The sequence below is a fragment of the Salvelinus fontinalis genome, unplaced genomic scaffold (assembly GCF_029448725.1).
Source record: "Salvelinus fontinalis isolate EN_2023a unplaced genomic scaffold, ASM2944872v1 scaffold_0354, whole genome shotgun sequence".
Classification (NCBI taxonomy): Eukaryota; Metazoa; Chordata; class Actinopteri; order Salmoniformes; family Salmonidae; genus Salvelinus; species Salvelinus fontinalis.
Window position 1 is genome coordinate 75,541 of NW_026600563.1, and position 19,357 is coordinate 94,897.

General features: G+C 45.5%; 1 protein-coding gene across 1 annotated transcript; it reads right to left on the reverse strand.

Annotated features, from left to right (window-relative positions):
* Window positions 1-1,636: 1,636 nt before the first annotated feature.
* Window positions 1,637-19,143, reverse strand: LOC129845730 (aldehyde dehydrogenase family 1 member A3-like; the record flags this gene model as incomplete). The annotated part of the gene is given in 9 exon segments (XM_055913609.1): window positions 1,637-1,821; window positions 2,377-2,479; window positions 2,887-3,000; window positions 4,536-4,664; window positions 6,779-6,840; window positions 11,186-11,315; window positions 15,708-15,848; window positions 18,211-18,315; window positions 18,949-19,143. Coding segments are annotated over 9 exon segments (1,080 nt in total), but the record flags the coding sequence as incomplete, so codon positions are not given.
* Window positions 19,144-19,357: the final 214 nt, after the last annotated feature.

Here is a 19,357-nt window from a genome sequence, read left to right on the forward strand (position 1 = left end):
ATTGATCTGGTACTCCCTGTATATAGCTCCACATTGATCTGGTACTGGTACTTCCTGTATATAGTAGCACATTAATCTGGTACGGGTACTTCCTGTATATAGCTCCACATTGATCTGGTACTGGTACTTCCTGTATATAGCTCCACATTGATCTGGTACTGGTACTTCCTGTATATAGCCCCATTCTTGTGTATTTTATTGTATACCTCTTGTGCTACTATTTTCTTTTGTATTATTATTTTTAAGCTCTGCATCATCGAGAAAGGTTCAGAAGCAAGCATTTCACTGTAAAGTCCACACCAGTTGTATGCAGCACGTGTGATAAATACAATTGAATACCGTATACTGTCTGTTGCCCCATATTTGAGCATTTTGCTGTAAGTTGACATATTTGAGATGCTTTTCTACTGGCGGTATCACAGAGACAATGACTAGGGGTTGTGGAGTTTGGACGGCTTGCTCTGTGTCAGTGGAGACTTTCTGACAAACTGTGTCTGCTCTGCTATCCAAACACCTGTCTGAGAGGCGCCAGAAGAAAATAAAGAGAAGAGAAGGAAGGGGGGAAAGGAGGAGAGAAAATAGAAGAGAGGGGGAGAGGAGGAGAGAAGAGAGAAGAGAGGGGGAGAGGAGGAGAGAAAAGAGAAGAGATGGGGAGAGGAGGAGAGAAGAGAGAAGAGAGGGGGAGAGGAGGAGAGAAGAGAGAAGAGAGGGGGAGAGGAGGAGAGAAGATAGAAGAGAGGGGGAGAGGAGGAGAGAAGAGAGGGGGAGAGGAGGAGAGAAGAGAGAAGAGAGGGGAGAGGAGGAGAGAAGAGAGAAGAGAGGGGAAAGGAGGAGAGAAGAGAGAAGAGAGGGGAAAGGAGGAGAGAAGAGAGAAGAGAGGGGGAGAGGAGGAGAGAAGAGAGAAGAGAGGGGAGAGGAGGAGAGAAGAGAGAAGAGAGGGGGAGAGGAGGAGAGAAGAGAGAAGAGAGGGGGAGAGGAGGAGAGAAGAGAGAAGAGAGGGGGAGAGGAGGAGAGAAGAGAGAAGAGAGGGGGAGAGGAGGAGAGAAGAGAGAAGAGAGGGGAGAGGAGGAGAGAAGAGAGAAGAGAGAAGAGAGGGGAGAGGAGGAGAGAAGAGAGAAGAGAGGGGAGAGGAGGAGAGAAGAGAGAAGAGAGGGGAAAGGAGTAGAGAAGAGAGAAGAGAGGGGGAGAGGAGGAGAGAAGAGAGAAGAGAGGGGAGAGGAGGAGAGAAGAGAGGGGGAGAGGAGGAGAGAATAGAGAAGAGAGGGGAGAGGAGGAGAGAAGAGAGGGGGAGAGGAGGAGAGAAGAGAGAAGAGAGGGGGAGAGGAGGAGAGAAGAGAGAAGAGAGGGGGAGAGGAGGAGAGAAGAGAGAAGAGAGGGGGAGAGGAGGAGAGAAGAGAGAAGAGAGGGGGAGAGGAGGAGAGAAGAGAGAAGAGAGGGGAGAGGAGGAGAGAAGAGAGAAGAGAGGGGGAGAGGAGGAGAAAAGAGAGAAGAGAGGGGAGAGGAGGAGAGGAGAGGGGGAGAGGAGGAGAGAAGAGAGAAGAGAGGGGGAGAGGAGGAGATAAAAGAGAAGAGAGGGGAGAGGAGGAGAGAAGAGAGAAGAGAGAAGAGAGGGAGGAGAGGAGGAGAGAAGAGACACCTGTGGTCCGTGTGATGTACGTGGGTCCAGGGGGTCTCCTATGACGATACTCTTGGCACTCTCGACGCTGCGGCGTACAAACTCCTCATAGATCTGTTCCTCCACGAAGACACGCGACGCGGCCGTGCAGCACTGGCCCTGGTTGAAGAAGGCTCCTTTTTGGGTCTCCTCCACTGCCAACTGCACTGTTAGTGAACATAGGAGAGATGTTGACGAAGGCTGTCGCCAAATGCCTTAGAGTCCCTCAGAGTAATAACATAACAATTGGCCACATCTTCCCTGAGGGCAAGATTTGGCATGATAATGACATAATTTTCTGGTTGTAAACTTGGTTTCTGGTCGTAGAGATGTCAGATAACAAGATTAGAACCGGGTAAACATGTATTTTTCTGGTCACAAACACATTTAAAAGAAACCCTGTCCCTTTAAAACCTGTATACAACCTGACCACGACGTCTTCAGAGACGTTGTAAAGACGTCATTGCAACCAGTTTTGCCCGCTGGGCTATCATATTATATTGTTGATATGTCGGATAGGCTAGGAGCCACGATGACACAATGTCCGTCATGATAACCATCACACAGTTCGCAATCAGTCTCCATCTCTATTGCTTACAAGCACACTGTTGATCACACACACTGTGTCAAAGGCCGTTCCTCTGCGCCTAGCAGACCTGCTGTCTTTGTTCTCCCTCTCTGCCTTGTTGGTTTAATAGAGAGACAGAAACCACATCACTTACAGTCCGAGTCAGCAAAGACAATGCAGGGGTTCTTCCCACCCAGCTCCAGGGTCACTCTTTTCAGATTACTCTTTGCTGCGGCCTCTTTGATCAACTGGCCTACCTGGGGAGACAAACAGGGCGAGGACGGATCACAGGGGGAAGTCATATAACAATGTGTCATATGGCACATTCAGTTCAAACAAATACTTAAAAAAAATATATACATTGGGATTTGATAGGGCACGAGGGACTGGTATCGGTGAGACAGATTGTTAAAGAATGCATGCCTTTGGATACTTCAGCTGCACTTGATTGAGCTTGTCTGGCACAATGGAACACACAAACCAGTCCCAGTAGTGCAAACCCCGCCCATCTGACACTCCAGGCAGACTACTTGAAAGAAAAATACTACTTGAACCCAGGTCTGTTCATTTTGGAACAGATAGTGAACAGTTACATAAACCACAATCCTCCAACCAGTTGCCCCGTCGCTTCCAGCATTATGCATACCTCCAAACATGCACGTACCTTTGTAGATCCCGTGAACGCCACTTTGTCGATGCCCATGTGGCTAGCAATGGCTGCGCCTGCTGTGGGGCCGAACCCTGGCACGATGTTCACCACTCCGGGGGGGAAACCGGCCTATCATGGCAACCCGACGACGATAGTTAGTGATCAGAACCATGTGCAAGGGAATAAGGTACGCTACTCGCTACTTCTTAACACAGTCAACATGGATGAGTTAAAGATACATTACACTTTCAAATCAAAGTTAGCAGGATCTACACACAAAACCCATGTTCTGGGACATGGTTTCACCTTAACATTAGACTACTCTTAAGGTCTGTAAATATAGGACAAACTTTCATTTAAGAGTGAAATGTCCCTTTAAGGAGCATGAGAGAGTTACTCTGGGAATTTCACCAGGTGCTTTTTATTTTATATATATATATAATAAATAAGTATTTTTTTCTATTCAATTTCCAGTGTCGTCTTTGATTGGCTGAACAACTCTCATATACCCAATGATTAGAAGCAGAACTCTGGTCTTTCCCCTTAAAAATCATTACCGTCGACATGATAAAAGCGAACTGGTCTAATCACATAAGACCAGGGCTTTTCTCTGGGTATAAAACAGCCCGGGATCATTTGGACTAATGGCCGGTAAGAGAAGCCAAATAGGTTTGAAACCAAATGTCTCATGACCTGCGAGGGACTACTACAGTCTCATTTCATACTGTACACACACACAAAGGTATGCACTGACAAACAAACGCACGCACGCACGCACATCAGCACACACACACACACACACACACACACACACACACACACACACACACACACACACACACACACACACACACACACACACACACACACACACACACACACACACACACACACACACTGTATTGGTGGGGTAATCCCCTGCCTTTGATGTAGGATCTACGCTGAAGACATTGATATTTGCTCTCCTGAGCCCCGACATGAGGAGCAGAGTAAAGGGAAAGATCAAGATGTTTGTAATAGAGGAGGGAAAGAAGAGGAGAGGAGAGGAGAGGAGAGGAGAGGAGAGGAGAGGAGAGGAGAGGAGAGGAGAGGAGAGGAGAGGAGAGGAGAGGAGAGGAGAGGAGAGGAGAGGAGAGGGAGGGAGGGGAGGAGGAAAAGGACAGGACAGGACAGAAGGGGAGAGGAGAGGAGAGAGGGGGAGAGGAAGGAGAGGGGAGGAAAGGAAAGGAGATGAGAAGGGAGGAGAGGATAGGAGAGGATAGGAGAGATAGAGGAGAGATAAGAGGGGAGGAAAGGAGAAGAGAGCAGGGGAGGGGAGGGGAGAGGAGAAGGGTCTATAGTTTGACCTCAGGTGAGTCTCCTGGTCAACAGATGTAATAGTCAATGTGTCCTGAGGAGGACTAATAGATTGCCTGTTATTTTTCTGTCCCGTTATAAAAGATAGTTGCATATAATATCTCTCTTCATTGCAGTGCAGGATTCTCCAAATCCCATCACGGAGAGCTACAGAGAGTGCAGGCTTTACTTCCAATCCAACACTGACACACCTGACCATTCCAAATAATCAACCAATCACAGCCCCTTCAGTCTGCACCATGCTCACCCAGTATAGCTCTTCAGCAACGGAGTTGGAGGCCCCTGTTGTTCTTAAAAGTGTCTCTCACCTCTTTGATGAGAGATCCTACGTGCAGGGCTGTGAGAGGGGTCTGCTCGGCTGGCTTGATGACCACAGTGTTACCACAGCACAGCGCCGGGGCCACCTTCCACATGAACATCAGCAGGGGGAAGTTCCACTAGGAGACACAAAACAAGTGTATATTTGACAGGCAGGTTGAAAACTTAAAGGGATAGTTCACTCAAAAACAATCTTTTAGTATTTTCTTCATTAGTCCAGTGTTATTATGATCCCTTTATTTGTTGCATGTCAGCAGCCAAGTTTTCAAGATACAGCTCTTTCAGTACAGAGATGTACTGTGATGATGTGATTAGAGAGCAAATCAAGACCGCTGTGCTGTCATCCTATAAAGGGATGATTCAAACAATCTGCTTCAAAAACCTCTCTTCTCTCTGCCCTGTTATTTTCCCTACAGAGAACTTAATGAAAGAAATGAACAAATAACCGGACCCTCAAAGACAAATTAGACAGCTAACGCGTGTAAGAATCCTAATGTTTACTGTTTAAGCATTGTTAACTTTTACAATGCTTTGGATACAGCCGCCACAATTAGGGATTTTCTGGGATGTGTAACCCTAAAAACAAGCTTCCTGTTTTTCCTAAGCGATGACTCATGGTCTGCGTGAGTGCCAGTGGTGCTTTTAGTAATTACACGACGTCCTTCAGTATAAATTTCATTTTGATGATATAATCTCCCATGTCGAACAACAGCCTGCTTGTTCCTTTGTTGCCGGAGCAACATAAGAAGATATATACTTCTGCTAGCAGAGAAAGCCCATCGGCCGCATTCAGTCAGTCAAAATGTCGGAATAGAAATTATACCCCAGTCTGGTCTAGACTCTAGTGAACACGGTGCAATGTGATAGCCTTTACTCTAACCTACATGGCCCACTATCCCACCCCAAGCTATCTGACGATAATATCAGCAAAAAGGAAATATGGATGTGTTTTTGGATCTGCAAGGGTGCATCCTAAATGACACCCTATTCCCCATATAGTGGGGGGCCCTGGTCATAAGTAGTGCCCTATATAGGGAGCAGGGTGTCATTTGGGACGTAGCCTTAATGTATAGTTGTAAACAGTCATGTTCCTGTAACGGTACACTTCAGTTGGATTAAGAGAGAGAATGCATTGTGAAGAAAGGTAGAGATTAGGATTAGATTTCCAGTACATGTCCAAGATTTCATTTCACCCTCAGATGGAGTTGAAGTTAGAACCTTAGGTAAAATGCAGCTTACAAATCATTTTTTAAAGACCAATCCAAACTCAAAGCTTACTTTTTGTATCATTACAAATAAAGTTGCAATTACCTCAAAATGCACTTTCAAGAAAGATGTTACCTGAGAATATAATGGGATCATTTACTCTAATGCATTCCAAATGACACCCTATTCCCTATATAGTGCCCTACAGCCTATAGTGCTCAATCAAAAGTAGTGCACCACAGCCTATAGTGGTCAGTCAAAAGTAGTGCACTATAGCCTATAATGCTCAGTTAAAAGTAGTGCACTATGTAGGTACTAGGGTGCCATTTGGGGCGCAGTTTTAACTATCTCGTTATTGCTGCAGCTCTACTGATCTATGACTGTCAACACGCATGCTAAGAGTTATATTTCTGTATGTGCCAGGGACACGTAATGCCCTTGGAGCTGAGGCACAGTTTTTGGGGTGACAGCACTGACAGTAAAAAGCATGATGAACGGCTCTTGTGTTTGGCACACACACGCACGCACGCACGCACGCACGCACGCACGCACGCACGCACACACACACACACACACACACACACACACACACACACACACACACACACACACACACACACACACACAATAACATTCTCCCTTGTCTCTAGAATAAAGGAGAGTTTTGGTGCCAACATGACGTCCGTCCATCACTATTATAAATCTCCAACAGTCTGCTGTACTGTAGGCCTGTACTGTATATGTGTCCCATGGCTATCGTCTGTGGGGATTCTGTTACAGTGAAGGTAAACTCACTGCACTGTACACCTCTGACACTGTACACCTCTGGTCGTTGGGTGGGTGGGTGGGTGGGTGGGTGCGCATGCATTTTTCAGTCAATGTAGGTCAAATTGACCCCTTCTATTTGCCAAATCATTGTGTTTAGCTGTAGTACAGCAGTAGTTTAGTACCTGTTCACACCCTGCCAGCAGATTCTACATGTATTATTATTACAGAGTCACAAACACAGAACACTGGTCTTACTTACTGGGATGATGGCGCCACACACACCTATGGGCTCATGTTTGGTGAAACACATAAAAGTGTCATCTGGAGAAACAACAACACAACAAGAGACTCATTATCAATCTCTCTCCACTCAAAATGACATATTACTTCAGCTTTACAGTCTGTTTAAATGTGGCATCCTTTCTCATTTATTTTGTTTAATGTCTGTTCAAATGTGGCATCCTTTCTCATTTATTTAGTTTAAAGTCTGTTTAAATGTGGCATCCTTTCTCATTTATTTAGTTTACAGTCTGTTTAAATGTGGCATCCTTTCTCATTTATTTAGTTTACAGTCTGTTTAAATGTGGCATCCTTTCTCATTTATTTAGTTTAAAGTCTGTTTAAATGTGGCATCCTTTCTCATTTATTTAGTTTAAAGTCTGTTTAAATGTGGCATCCTTTCTCATTTATTTAGTTTAAAGTCTGTTTAAATGTGGCATCCTTTCTCATTTATTTAGTTTAAAGTCTGTTTAAATGTGGCATCCTTTCTCATTTATTTAGTTTAAAGTCTGTTTAAATGTGGCATCCTTTCTCATTTATTTAGTTTACAGTCTGTTTAAATGTGGCATCCTTTCTCATTTATTTAGTTTAAAGTCTGTTTAAATGTGGCATCCTTTCTCATTTATTTAGTTTAAAGTCTGTTTAAATGTGGCATCCTTTCTCATTTATTTAGTTTACAGTCTGTTTAAATGTGGCATCCTTTCTCATTTATTTAGTTTAAAGTCTGTTTAAATGTGGCATCCTTTCCCATTTATTTTGCTACGTCAACCATTTGCACTTTCGAATGATGGTCAAAAATATCCTTTAAACTCTCCATATAAACGAGGAGCACACAGTCATTTTGATGCTCCTCCTCTGCCCGTCCTAAAAGTCCCTGTGCCTTGCTACTCACATGGCTGAACGTCCTGTTTAATAGAAGGAAATAGAGCGGGCAGATACAGAGCCCCCAATAACCAGACTATTAAGCCTATTGTTTGGAGTGAAATGTCACCCTTGACCTTCTTGGAATGGAGGGGCAATTAAAAGCGTCCCCCATCTCTAACCCCCCCCCCCCCCCCCCCCCCCCCCCTCCATTTCATTGCAATGGCCCACCCTCCGCTTTCTCTGTAGTAGTCAACTGGCTTTTTAGGGTAAATACAGTTGAACTATAAGTGAAGTTGGAATGTTTATGCGATAGAGTTGACCTTAAACTACTCTGTTCAGCAGAATGTACTTACTTGGGGTGCTACTGAAAGGTTTGTTAAAACCCTGCACCAACACCTGTGGTTACAACATGTTAGTGTGCCATGTTGCACATGCGTTGCAGCAATTGTTCCACCAATAGTCTACTGTGGTGCAACCAACCTTTTTAGTGCCCTCAACTCTAATAGCACAACTCCAAGGTAGGCCGACATAAAACAAAGACAGGAAACTGTCTATTATAAAAATACATGTATAATACTGCACAGTAACATGAATTTACACCAACACAAGACATTCCAAAATCCTTTTTCACTACTGTACCACAGTATCTGTGCAACTAAGGGCCATCCTTCTGACATAGCAACTAGCAGGAACAACTTACTGACTCCAATGCTGCCTTAATGACACCCTATTCCTGATATAGTGCTCTACTTTTGGCACCTTACTTCCTTCCGTGACCTTTTGCATGATCCCCCTCCACCTCCACACACGGACGTGTCAAAAGCCCAGCTGATAGCCTAGATGATGGGTTCAATCCGACACTCTCACTCCATGACTCTGACCTTGTCTTGTTTCTTCTATTGATGTATGTGGTGATTACAGACAGACAGACAGACCGCTACACACTCAGGATCCGTTATCTCCCCGTGTCCTGGGTGAGTCCACTCATCCCACACAGACAGACCGCTACACACTCAGGATCCGTTATCTCCCCGTGTCCTGGGTGAGTCCACTCATCCCACACAGACAGACCGCTACACACTCAGGATCCGTTATCTCCCCGTGTCCTGGGTGAGCCCACTCATCCCACACAGACAGACCGCTACACACTCAGAATCCGTTGTCTCCCCGTGTCCTGGGTGAGTCCACTCATCCCACACAGACAGACCGCTACACACTCAGGATCCGTAATCTCCCCGTGTCCTGTGTGAGTCCACTCATCCCACACAGACAGACCGCTACACACTCAGGATCCGTTATCTCCCCGTGTCCTGGGTGAGTCCACTCATCCCACACAGACAGACCGCTACACACTCAGGATCTGTTATCTCCCCGTGTCCTGGGTGAGTCCACTCATCCCACACAGACAGACCGCTACACACTCAGGATCCGTTATCTCCCCGTGTCCTGGGTGAGTCCACTCATCCCACACAGACAGACCGCTACACACTCAGGATCCGTTATCTCCCCGTGTCCTGGGTGAGTCCACTCATCCCACACAGACAGACCGCTACACACTCAGGATCCGTTATCTCCCCGTGTCCTGGGTGAGTCCACTCATCCCACACAGACAGACCGCTACACACTCAGGATCCGTTATCTCCCCGTGTCCTGGGTGAGTCCACTCATCCCACACAGACAGACCGCTACACACTCAGGATCCGTTATCTCCCCGTGTCCTGGGTGAGCCCACTCATCCCACACAGACAGACCGCTACACACTCAGGATTCGTTATCTCCCCGTGTCCTGGGTGAGCCCACTCATCCCACACAGACAGGCCGCTACACACTCAGGATTCGTTATCTCCCCGTGTCCTGGGTGAGCCCACTCATCCCACACAGACAGACTGCTACACACTCAGGATCCGTTATCTCCCCGTGTCCTGGGTGAGCCCACTCATCCCACACAGACAGACTGCTACACACTCAGGATCCGTTATCTCCCCGTGTCCTGGGTGAGCCCACTCATCCCACACAGACAGACTGCTACACACTCAGGATTCGTTATCTCCCCGTGTCCTGGGTGAGCCCACTCATCCCACACAGACAGACTGCTACACACTCAGGATCCGTTATCTCCCTGTGTCCTGGGTGAGCCCACTCATCCCACACTTTACAGCTTATCAAAGGTTCCATTTCCATAGTCAGGGGGGTGGACATGGGATGTACAGTAGAGTAGAGGGAATTAGATTGTATCCCAAATGGCACCCTATTCCCTATGTAGTGCACTACTTTTGAGCAGTGCACCTTTGCTTATTTAGGCCCAGAGCATTTTTTTTGTGTGTTTTTTTTTTAAGGAGAGAGGAATTCCAAACTTCTTTCCTATTTGTATTATTTTCATGACAGGTTAGGAGTAGAGAGACAGAGTAGAGAGAGCAGAAATGTGTAGGGCTGATGTGGGGATCGAACCAGCAGCCCCATCTCAGGGGGTATATATATGGTTGTAAAGGTGAGAGCGTTACCTGCTCGACCAGACTCCGGGCCCTGGCCCAGAGCTGTTTCTAAGTCACCAAGTTGCTACTGGCAGGTAGAGGAGGGACTGTATACAGACTATTATACCAGGGGATAGTCACCTTAGTCTGGGAGTTGTTCCTGACAGGTAGAGGAGTGACTGTATACAGACTATTATACCAGGGGATAGTCACCTTAGTCTGGGAGTTGTTCCTGACAGGTAGAGGAGTGACTGTATACAGACTATTATACCAGGGGATAGGAGAGAGGAGAGAGGAGAGAGGAGAGGGGAAAGGAGGGGAGAGGGGGGGCTAACTCAGAGGCGTTGATCAGGCACTGATCTGGAGTGTCTGATTCTCAGCTAATCCCGACACAGACTGTTGCACCTCGCTGATTACCATCAGCCCCCTCTTCCTCTTCCTTTGTCCTCGCCAGCCTTTCGTCTCTCAACTGCCCCATTGGAATCTAATCAGGAGGAAAGAGGGAAGCCTGTTTTGTCTATCTGACGTCCTGTCGTGGCGGCCGAGGATGGTTTTTGACACTGAGATAGGGCGAAGTATTAAGAGAACGGACGAGATGCCACCCAGGGCTGCGGACAATTGACGGATCGGCTGAGTGACTCGACCGCTAATTAACTCGTTTCTTGACGACTGGGCGGAACCAGTGGGCTAATCATATAGTGGACAGAACGTCTATGTGAGCCATTACGCCACAAAGGAGAGAGACAAGTGATTGTTGAGAAACAGCTTGATCAGATTGACAGGTCATGGACCTTTTTGGGAAATACTTTAATAAAAGCTGGCTGTTATAATGCATTATTACCTGTGATAAGCATATAATAACACTGTTTGGAAATGTTGTTGTATTATAAATGTATGAAATGGTAATAACTGGATAATTACGAGATGATAACAAGATGCTATAAGGGGTCGTAAGCCTACGTGCTTTTAACAAATCATAATGCACTATACCTGTAGGTGAAAGTAACAGCCTGGCAATCTAAAAGGTTTTAAAGCACCACAGAGACACCTACCTACAGGCATGGTTTTGCCATGTATCTTGTCGGCCCAACCGGCATAGTATCTAAGGGTTTTGATGCTGCCGTCCAGATCAATGAAGAAAGAATGAAGGAATGGCTTCCCAGTGTCTATAGTCTCCATAGTCTGTAAAAGAGAATCAGAAACATTGAACATAGTGCATGAAGGCCACATTAATGCAGGCTATCCTAACTTCTGGGAAACCTGAGGCAGAATCATCTCAATAAGAGAAAAAAATAGCTGTTGTGAAACAAAAAATAACTCATAATATATGCTCTCAAAAATCTATTTTGAGAGTTTCTGTCATATTTTACTGAGTCGGTTGCAAGCGCAGCACCATCAACCCCTTGGTTGCTACAAAACATGTTTTATGCCCTCGACCTGCGCCAAGAAGTGAATCTGCTGTGGGAGTTGATGGCTTCAGAAAGAAAAGTAATACTACTACTAATAATGATGCTAACAGGAGAGTAGAGGCCAGGGTACGGCACGGCTGCCCTCGTAGCACGCTTGTCTCTCTGTGGAGCTGCTGTGAGCTGGAACATTAGAAGACCAGAAAATACAACACGTCCATCTGAATCTGAATATCATATCAAATGTTTTTCTTATCTAGATGAACAATCATTTCTATAGAGCAGACGGGTGGACAAAAACCTTGACAAAAGCAATCCATGACGTTGCGCATTTGACAGTATTTCAAAAAGTGACTGTACGTAAGTTACTAAACTCTTTGACGGACACAAGCTGCTTGAAACCACTAAGCCGAATGTGTTGGGGAAGAGAAAAGTATTGTATGGTGAGACCCACTGTGTCAAACATGATTTGTACACTTATATGGTGCTATGATACTCCAGTTCTTTGATTGACTGTCTCATGTCAAGTGGGACACAAGTCCAGTGTTTACTAAAAACCTGGGTCAAATACATACGTCAAATACTTTAAAATAAGCCTACTTGAAAGTATTTGAGGTGCGCTTGATTTACCTTGGGGTTTGGGAGAACCAATAGAGAATGATAGAGGACTTTGTATCAGTCCTATTATGGCATCTGTGAGCACACTGGCATCTCCATTTTGAAGTAGTCAATTTTCTTCTAGTTCTACTTCTATGAGTTGTTAAACAAACTGAAAGGGTGCATACTGCCACCTGGAGTGTGTTGTCTGAACAGGTATAAAGTCAAGGCTGGCGATTTACTGCCACCTGCAGTTATGGAATGTTTGTTTACGAGTATAGTTCATTAGCTGATCCCTCCTGATGACCCTGATGGAATTATGTGATCCTTATGAATTACACTGACGAAGGCTTAGGAAGGCCGAAATGTTTGTCTATTTACCTACCCCTGAATGAACAAAATACTATAAAGAAACCTTGAATCTCCTTTTTGAGTGCGGACCAGCTACATCATTTTGTGCTCCTTCCTTAACCCATTGGAATTCCCACCGAGTTGGCTACTTCAAAATGGTGAAAGGTCTCAATGACACTGCCAATGCTAAATTAGACTTTTGGGCACTAGAGTCCTCTATCTATCTCTATGGGAGAACCAGATCAAGTGCAGCACCAGCAATGACATATGTAGGCTATCTGACCAATAATATCTAATTCAACCCACTGCAAATGGGCAGATAATGAGAGACGAAGCACTGTCACAGAGCTAGAACACCAATAGATTTATCCTGTATCTTTTCATTGAGCTAAATGCTAAATCTGGTCTTTATTTCCCCCACAAACAGAACAGGGGTTAGCGTAATTAGCGATACCCCAGCACAAGCAGCTCTCCCAGAGCATGTTTTCAATTAGCAGCCACATGCGATCCCATAATATGACTTCACTCTCATCTGTAATGTTTCATTTACAAATCTGACTCCTAATGCAATCTGGAAACTCGATTGAAAAGGCATTGGGACACGTGAGAAGGCATTGGAACTTGGCTTGGATCACCCACCACTGTAAAATCTGATTTACACTGTCTAAAATAATCCAAGGTGGCCCAACTCAAGATATTTTAGTAACTACAGTAGTTCCACAACCTTTTTAAGTTGACTCAACTTTTTGGAGAAGTGGCGGCAGGTAGCCTCGTGTTTTTCAACGTTGGGCCAATAACTGAAAAGTTGCTAAAAAAAAAACTAATAGCTCCAGGGGTTGCTGTTAATTATGGCAGACCCTCTCTCAGGGAAAGTTATTGCTATGCAGAAAACACATTTCCAATTCATACATGCGTATTAATACACACTTGCACATATGTGAAATAGGAGACATATAAACACCCACCAAGTGTTGCATAAAGCCTCACATTTGAAGTTGGGCAAAACATTGTTCTAACTCATCTATACACTGAATATACCCAACATTATGAACGCCTTCCTAATATTCAGTTGCACCCACCTGGCACCTAAACCCAGCAGCCTCGCAGTTCACGACAAAAACCAGTCCACCTGGCACCTAAACCCAGCAGCCTCGCAGTTCACGACAAAAACCAGTCCACCTGGCACCTAAACCCAGCAGCCTTGCAGTTCACGACAAAAACCAGTCCACCTGGCACCTAAACCCAGCAGCCTTGCAGTTCACGACAAAAACCAGTCCACCTGGCACCTAAACCCAGCAGCCTTGCAGTTCACGACAAAAACCAGTCCACCTGGCACCTAAACCCAGCAGCCTTGCAGTTCACGACAAAAACCAGTCCACCTGGCACCTAAACCCAGCAGCCTTGCAGTTCACGACAAAAACCAGTCCACCTGGCACCTAAACCCAGCAGCCTTGCAGTTCACGACAAAAACCAGTCCACCTGGCACCTAAACCCAGCAGCCTTGCAGTTCACGACAAAAACCAGTCCACCTGGCACCTAAACCCAGCAGCCTTGCAGTTCACGACAAAAACCAGTCCACCTGGCACCTAAACCCAGCAGCCTTGCAGTTCACGACACAAACCAGTCCACCTGGCACCTAAACTCAGCAGCCTTGCAGTTCACGACAAAAACCAGTCCACCTGGCACCTAAACCCAGCAGCCTTGCAGTTCACGACAAAAAACAGTCCACCTGGCACCTAAACCCAGCAGCCTTGCAGTTCACGACAAAAACCAGTCCACCTGGCACCTAAACCCAGCAGCCTTGCAGTTCACGACAAAAACCAGTCCACCTGGCACCTAAACCCAGCAGCCTTGCAGTTCACGACAAAAACCAGTCCGCCTGGCACCTAAACCCAGCAGCCTTGCAGTTCACGACAAAAACCAGTACGCCTGGCACCTAAACCCAGCAGCCTTGCAGTTCACGACAAAAACCAGTCCACCTGGCACCTAAACCCAGCAGCCTTGCAGTTCACGACAAAAACCAGTACGCCTGGCACCTACAACCATGTCCCGTTCAAAGGCACCTAAATCTTGTGTCTTGCCCATTCACCCTCTGAACGGCACACAATCACAACCCATGTCTCAATTGTCTCACGCTTAAAACTCCTTTAACCCGTCTCCTCCCCTTCATCTACACTGATTGAAGTGGATTTAACAAGGGACATCAATAAGGGATCATATCTTTCACCTGGATTCACCTGGTCAGTCTATGTCAATCAACTTAAAAATATGTTTTTGATAGATGTTTTGTATAGAAATGATTTGATTATTGACAAAAGGCTGTTATATTTTTTTAGGGTAAAGTAATACTACAGGGCCTCCCGGGTGGCGCAGTGGTCTAGGGCACTGCATCGCAGTGCTAGCTGTGCCACCAGAGACTCTGGGTTCGCGCCAAGGCTCTGTCGCAGCCGGCCGCGACCGGGAGGTCCTTGGGGCGACGCACAATTGGCCTAGCGTCGTCCGGGTTAGGGAGGGTTTGGCCGGTAGGGATATCCTTGTCTCATCGCGCACCAGCGACTCCTGTGGCGGGCCGGGCGCAGTGCGCGCTAACCAAGGTCGCACGGTGTTTCCTCTGACACATTGGTGCTGTTTGGTTGGGTTGTGTTTCGGAGGACGCATGGCTTTCGACCTTCATTTCTCCCTAGCCCGTACGGGAGTTGTTGTGATGAGACAAGATAGTAACTACTAAAAATTGGATACCACGAAAAAGGGGGTAAAAAAAAAGAAAACAAAAGTAATACTACAGTCCAAAACTATATTTTGGTATTTTATTCATTAGTCCACTGTCAATACAATTCCATGTCAGTTAAACTTTTTCCCAATTACGGTCTTCTCTTGTGACACACACAGGCCTAAAGTCACACAGACACTCACCAACAATATTAGAATGAATGTCAAGGTTGTGTGGGGATTATATAGCAACAAGTGTAGAACTGAAAAATATATATTACTCGAGTCGCGACATACCAGGTTGGAAAAGATTTTCAATCACAGATCATGCACCTTCAGCGTCTGGTGCACTGCGCTGCTGCTGTCAATTCTCTCTGGACACCCAAACTAGATGATAGGCTACCTTCACAACGCAGGTGACAGATGTCAAGTTGACCAATAGGCTGCTAGTTGTAGCCTTCTACAGTCTAGAGACAAATACTGTTTATAGGCCGTTATATCCACAACTTACCGCTAGCAGTGCCCGGTCCCTCTCCATCAGGTCAGCGAGCTTGTGCAGGAGTCTCCCCCGGCTTGACACGTCCATCCTTCGCCACGGTGAGCCCCTCTGGCTGGCCGCTCTGGCAGCCTTTACAGCCTTGTCCACATCTGCCTGCAGGTACACATCAACAGCTTTCACACAGACAACTGATAACCTACCTAAAACATTTCTATGGGTATTATTGTTTTGCATAAGTTACAATTATGAGCAGGCTAATGATATTGATAGGCCTAATTGAGTTGATAGACAGTCACTCTCTTGGTTTTAAATTAGGCAATGGAAAAGGAAATTAAACATATAGGCCGAGATCAAGGGTCTTCAACCTTTTCTTGACCAGGGACCCCCTCCCAGGTAAACTGGCAACCCAGGGACCCCCATCATACGTTAGTAAAAACATTTATTTCATGTCTTGTCTTATCATGGGCAGCAGGTAGCCTAGTGGTTAGAGCGTTGGACTAGTAACCGGAAGGTTGCAAGATCGAATCACCGAGCTGACAAGGTAAAAATCTATCATTCTGCCCCTGAACAAGGCAGTTAACTCACTGTTCCTAAGCCGTCATTGAAAATAAGAATGTCTTCTTAACTGATTTGCCTGGTATAAATAAATCCTCAGGTGAATCATAATGGCAATGAGAAGTAATCAACATTTTAAAATGAATAGATTTGGTAAATACTTTTCATTATTTTGACCTCCCCACATTATAATTGGAAGAGGAAGTATAGTCTCTAACAGACTATTAGCTAGAAAGGTAGTAACTCCAAACAGATTTTCGCTAAGAGTTTTATCTGTTTAAACTAAGGCTGGCCGTTTGCGCCCAGGCTCTGTCGCAGCCGGCCGCGACCGGGAGATCTGTGGGGCGACGCACAATTGGCCTAGCGTCGTCCGGGTTAGGGAGGGTTTGGCCGGTAAGGATATCCTTGTCTCATCGCGCACTAGCGACTCCTGTGGCGGGCCGGGCGCAGTGCACGCTAACCAGGTTGCCAGGTGCACGGGGTGTTTCCTCCGACACATTGGTGCGGCTGGCTTCCGGGTTGGATGCGCGCTGTGTTAAGAAGCAGTGCGGCTTGGTTGGGTTTTGTTTCGGAGGACGCATGGCTTTCGACCTTCGTCTCCCCAAAGCCCGTACGGGAGTTGTAGCGTTGAGACAAGATAGTAACTACTAACAATTGGATACCACGAAATTGGGGGGAAACGGGGTGAAATTCAACAACAACAAAAAATAATCTAAGGCTGGCCATGTCTTGGCAAACATGTCCAAGTCAAGAAAGTTTACCAGCAGTGAACGGCACTTGCCGCACTGTTAGCCTATTGACTGGTAGCCTATTGACTGGTAGCCTATTGACTGGTAGCCTACTGACAGGTAGCCTATTGACAGGTAGCCTACTGACTGGTAGCCTACTGACAGGAAGCCTATTGACAGGAAGCCTATTGACTGGTAGCCTATTGACTGGTAGCCTACTGACAGGTAGCCTATTGACTGGTAGCCTATTGACTGGTAGCCTACTGACAGGTAGCCTATTGACAGGTAGCCTACTGACTGGTAGCCTACTGACAGGAAGCCTATTGACAGGAAGCCTATTGACTGGTAGCCTATTGACTGGTAGCCTACTGACAGGTAGCCTATTGACTGGTAGCCTATTGACTGGTAGCCTACTGACAGGTAGCCTATTGACTGGTAGCCTATTGACAGGAAGCCTATTGACAGGTAGCCTATTGACTGGTAGCCTATTGACTAGTAGCCTATTGACTGGTAGCCTACTGACAGGAAGCCTATTGACTGGTAGCCTATTGACTGGTAGCCTATTGACTGGTAGCCGATTGACTGGTAGCCTACTGACAGGAAGCCTACTGACAGGAAGCCTACTTACTGGTAGCCTATTGACTGGTAGCCTACTGACTGGTAGCCTACTAACAGGTAGCCTATTGACTGGTAGCCTACTGACAGGAAGCCTACTGACAGGTAGCCTACTGACTGGTGCTTTTTCAAAGCCCATGTCAGACACTCCAGTCAGTGTATCAGCTCCAATGAGTGTAATTTGCTCAATATTAGGAGTTGACAAATAAAGTTGACATCATTAGAAATAAAATATTATCCTCATTTCTACTGTAGGTATGTAATTAAAAATGTGTTTATTCTGTTGTTGCTAGCAATATTCATAAACACATTGGAGAAGAAAACTTTTATATATATATTTCTCAGACCCCCTCCAGTCCCTGGAACCCAATCAGAACCAGATGACGAGAGATAGAGAGAGGTGGAGAAAAGACACTCCAGTCCCTGGAACCCAATCAGAACCAAATGACGAGAGATAGAGAGAGGTGGAGAAAATACAGGATCACTGCAATAGAAGTAATCAAATTCTGTTAATTTAATTTAGCAAACATTCCTCAATTCCTCATTATTTCCTCAAGTCAACTTAGTAATTAAGACATGGGCCAAATCAAACATGAATGTATGTTTTAGGTACATACTTTGTCTGCTTCTTCCACTTCACAGATTTGGACACCTGTTGCTGGATTGAAGGTCTGAAATGTCTTTCCTTTGAGAGAGGTGTGCCACTCATTGTTGATAAAAATCTGTTGGACACAAAGAAAGACGCTGTTTAAAAAAAATACTGTTTTACAACGCACCTGTTCATTAGGCTACTGTCAGTAAGCAATATAACACAGGAGCATAACTCAAGTGTGTTTTTTGGTTTCCAAATATATTTTTAATGCTGTCTTTTGGATCCAACTCCAATATGAAGACATGGACAGCACACCAACAGACAAACCACAACCTCTAGCCTGTGCACAGGCTACAGACTAATATGCATTAGAATAACTTGACGAAATTCACCTGCCCTGGCTTATGATGTCTTAAACATGTACTTTGACATGATATTATACCTTATACCTTACACTCTAGTTTCACGTTTTTATGGTCACGTGCACTAACTAGCACAGTGAAATTACTTTCTTGAATGCTCTTTCCCAACAATGCAGTAGTACTATGTATATATTTATATATATATATATATATATATATATATATATATATATATATATATATATATATATATATATATATATATAGTTCAAAACAGTTAAAAAGTTTCGAAAGTTGTGCATACCGGTGTTTCAGATGTTTCGGCTTAATACTTTTTTTCACATTACATTTTCACTATTCAGTGATTGCTGCTATGTTACTTAATAAGACGTGCGTCTCACCTTGGTGTGGCGTATCTCCTGCACTTTGACGGGCTGGGGAAAAGGCATGGGAGGGCTCCCATCGCCATTCGCCCCGGTCACCCCGTTCTCTGTTGTTCCGTTCTGAGCCATTCTGCGTCAACGGTCCAGTCCTGCCACAACTGTATTCACTCTATGTGTCTGTCTACTGTCTACTGAGCACTACAAGCGCATCCAGCGGTCTTTATAAGAATGCGAAAATCCTCCCTCGCTCTCTCTCTCTCGCTCTCTCCCCAGAGCAGCTGAGGGTAACCCAACTCTGCCCTTATCAAAATATCAAGCCCCAGTATCTGCAGCATGGAATCATAAACCAAAAGCCTCCTGGAATATTGTTGTTAATAGGAATGTTTAACGTAACAGGATAAAGATATAATGGCATAGGCTTTTAGGC